The 4,025-nt window shown below is 48.2% G+C and overlaps 1 protein-coding gene across 1 annotated transcript in view; it reads right to left on the minus strand.

Moving 5' to 3' along the window:
- Nucleotides 1–4,025, minus strand: part of CES1 (carboxylesterase 1) — a 27,506-nt gene that overhangs the window by 17,912 nt on the left and 5,569 nt on the right. The window contains exon 3 of the mRNA XM_013005198.2: nucleotides 3,376–3,520. Coding sequence (XP_012860652.1) covers nucleotides 3,376–3,520 — 145 coding nt within the window. The remainder of the gene's footprint in view (nucleotides 1–3,375; nucleotides 3,521–4,025) is intronic.

Genomic DNA, 4,025 nt, shown 5'->3' on the forward strand with positions numbered 1-4,025 from the left:
GACGCTATATCTTTTGATAGCCAGGCACCATCAGCTTTCTTCACCACATTTGCTTATACACCCATTTGTCTTCAGCGATTGTATTGGGAAGATCAGCATCATGGAAGGTCAGTTTAATAGAACAAAGGGTTCTTGCATTGAGGGAGTACCTGAGTGGAGGTCCAATGTCCATCTGCTACCTTAATACTAAATGTATACATATATGCACATAGATCCATTACCCCATCCTCATATATAAATATATGTACATATGTACATACCTGCATTTAGACCTCTATAAATGCCCATTACCTCCTAACTCTTTCCTCTATTTCCTTTTACTATACTCTTGTCCCACTATCATGCTCAGCCTTCATTAGGGTTTCAGTAATTCCTCTCAGTTACATTATTGGAGCCTCTTATAAGACTAACTTATCACTATTAGACCAGTCTTGGAGACTAACTCTTTATGGGAATAGAAAGCCTCCTCTTTCTCATGAGGAGCAATGGCTGGTAGTTCTGAACTGCTGATCTTATGGTTAGATGTCCCATGCATAACCACTATGTCCTCAGGGCTCCCGGGGACTGTGCTAAGCACTTTAAATTATTTTATGCTCAACACATCAGCCATCAGGCAAATACTAACATTGTCCCATTTCACGGAGAAGACAAAATAGATGCTTAACTGGTTTGAGGTCACACAGTCAGAACAGGTAGAAACAGGGCTCGAAACCAGGCAGTCTGACTCCAGAGCTCAGAATGTGGAGCCCCTCAACACACTACAACCAATGACCACAATGCTATAAGCCCTGCCTTTCAACTCCAGCTCATGTTGAATGAGCCCTCCCCTTGTGTATCTAGCCCCACACTGAGATAAGGGCGTTGGAGTAATCATTTCATATTCCCATGTGCTGATTCCCACTGTGAGACTTGGAGAAGGGAAGCGATTGCCCTGTGGTGCTGCTGGGTATGCGTTGGACTACTAACTGGAAGGTTGGTGGTTCAAACTCACCTGCTGCTCCAAGGGAGAAAAATGAAGCTATCTGCCCCCATGAAGATGTACAGCCTCAAAAACCCTCCATAGGGGTCACTGTGAGTTGGAATTGAGTTGATGACAATGGGTTTGGGGTTGTTTTTGTTTGTTTTGTTGGGGTTTTTGGTGATCTCAACTAGAAGGGTGCTCAATTGGTACAATGATTGAAGCACTGTACTGCTAACCTCACAATTGGCAGTTTGGACCCAACAATTGATTTGCAGGAACGAGAAGTGGCAGTCTGTTTCCCACAGATCTACAGCCTTAAAGATTCCATGGGACAGTTGGACCCTGTCCTAGAGGGTTGCTATAAATTGCGATCAACTTGATGCATGGTTTGTTTTTTCCTTTTCTTGACTTGTAAGAGGCAAACTCAAGACTTGAACCCACATCCTATGGTTCCAGAACCTGTGTCCATAACTAGTCTTTACTGCCTCTGGGTTCCTAGAGCCCTGTTTCTCACACACCTCCAGTCACTGCCAACTGCCAGAAGTCAGTCTGAAAGTACAGTGAAGGCTGAGCCTCAGAGCCCAACTCAGCCTCATATATAACCCATCCCCCCACCAGGGATCCTGGTTCCCAGAACAGGTTGCAATAATTTGCTGAAAAGCTGTATGTCCAGCCAGCGCAGCTGGGAAGATTCTTGCCCTACCCCTGAGACTAACTATGTAGATAGCAGCCAGCCAACCAGTTGTGGCAGAGTGGACCCCAATCATGGTGACCCTGTGCCTGTCAGATAGAACCATGTCCATCGGGCTTTTCATTATCTTATTTTTTCAAACAGTAGATTCCCCAGGATTTTTCCCTGCACCATCTCTGAGTGGATTTGTGCTCTGTACCCATTAATTGGTTTCCACCATAGGAAGAGCCAAAATCTAAACTAAACTCACCACCATCAAGTTGATGATGACTCATAGGACCCTATAGGACAGGGTAGAACTGCCTCTGTGAGTTTCCAAGACTGTGATTCTTTACAAGAGTAAAGGCCCCTTGGAGGAGCCTCCAATAAAACAATACACACACACACACACACACACACACAGAGCTGTAAACCTCAGCTTTCTCTCCAGGAGTGCCTGGTGGTTTCAAACTGTTTGACCTTGCAGTCAGCAGCCCAGCACACAATCGCTGGACCCCCAGGGCTCCTTTTATGAAGGGCACGAAGTTAACGCTAGAAGACGGAATGAGTGAGCCCTTTGTCTCCACCTCTTTGGACCTCACAAAGCACATGTAGGGCTGACTCTTTGGTCCAAGTTCATAGACATTCTCCCCTACACCCAAGCACCAGGGTAGCAGTGTTCACACCCTTTCCTCCCCTACCGCCTTTCTCCAAGTAGCATTTGTGGGTATGGGCCCCCAGCAGTGCCTGGTCTGCATCCTCTTGCCCAAGTCTGGCAATTTGCCCCATCTCTGGGCCTCTGTTTACTCCAGAAGTGCTGACTCACCTGTGCCCAAGAAAATTAACACAGGAAATTAGGTACCACAAACTCCCCAGAAAGTGGGCCAAGGGCAGAGGGAAGGCCCTGCCGCAGGCTCTACACCCCACACCCCATCTCCGTTATGGGACACTGAGACTAGTCATGGACAAGGGTTGGTTGGTGAAGGAAAGGTCGCGAAGCTGCTCTGTGCCCCAGTCCAGCTCAAAGAGCAGGGGTCTGAAAAGCAGGAGACTATGATCTTGTCCAGCCAGCTCACAGCATGACACCCATGCCCCCACCCCTCTCCTGGGCCTTGTTTCCTTATCTGTAAAGGAAGGGCTGGGTCATCCACCCAGCCTTCAGTGCCACCTTCATTTGAATTGATGTCTCTCAAGCTCCCAAACTCACTGCCATGAATTTGATGCCAACACCGAGTGTCCCTTTGGGACAGGGCAGAACTGCCTTGTGAGTTCCTGAGATTGTACTTCTTGATGGGAGTAGAAAGCCCTGTCTTTCTCCTGAGGAGTGGCTGGTGGGTTTTGAGTGGCAGGGTTTTAACCTTGCAGTTAGCAGCCTAACCCTAACCACATATTCTTGTTCTCCTAGCTGCATGAGACCACGAGGAAAACTCACACTGTGCAGGAGGGTGGCCATTAGGAGGGAACTGTGATGCTGGGACTCATCCAACGAAGTCAGCTCCCAGCTCCTGGTACCCCTGTGTGTCAGAGTCTAAATGGGCTCCACAAGGTTTTTGGTGGCTAGTTTTTGTAAAGTACGTCACCCGATCTTCTCCTGAGATGTCACTAAGGGGTCTCGAACCTCCAGCCTTTGAGTTAACTGATGTCCCAGGGACTCCAAAGGGAGCCCTGGATCCCATGAAGTAATAGCCTTCATGCCTCCTTATGTGAAGCTCACAGGCCAGGGCCCAGGGTCCCCACTGCTTACCGGCAGCCGGTTCTTCCTGGTCAAGTCAGCAGGAGTGTAAATATTTAGGTACAGGCAATCTTCAGAAAACTTGAGGGGGATGCTCTCCTTCCTGTTGGTAAAGAGTTCAGAGATCACCTGCCCGGCCACTGCATCCTGGGAGCACCTGGGAGGGAGGAGAGAAAGCAGCACTGGTCAGCCAGGTTGGAGTGAGGAGGGGTCTCCCAGAGCTGGGCTTTGGCGGCCATCTGTCATTGAATGGAGGAGTACCTACTAAATTGTGCCCCACCCCCCACCCCCACGCCACCCTCCCTGAGCGTGCATATTAATGAGTACATGATGCAGTATGCTTAGAAAGCCTAAACAGGCCAAGGAAGAAAGTCTAGTTTTACAACAGCAGGGAGAACAAAAAGGAGAGACGGGGGCTAGAAAGCATATTCTAAAATGTTCACTAGAGTCCCCTCTGGGTGGCTAGAATTTTCTTACCTTTCCTGCTGTGTGTGTGTATGATGTTTTGTTTCTTGAAATCTTTCCTTAATGAATAGTGTGAGTAATTGGTCATCAAGAAATTAAAACTGTGACTACTTTCTTTTTAAAGCAAAGCACTGGGGGAGTGCAGCGGAACAGCTAGGGAATGGAGCAGCAAGACCCCCAGGGAATGCTGAAGGTGG

This window comes from Echinops telfairi, unplaced genomic scaffold, assembly GCF_000313985.2.
Source record: "Echinops telfairi isolate 266 unplaced genomic scaffold, ASM31398v2 ScPeMD7_2291;HRSCAF=2852, whole genome shotgun sequence".
Lineage (NCBI taxonomy): Eukaryota > Metazoa > Chordata > Mammalia > Afrosoricida > Tenrecidae > Echinops > Echinops telfairi.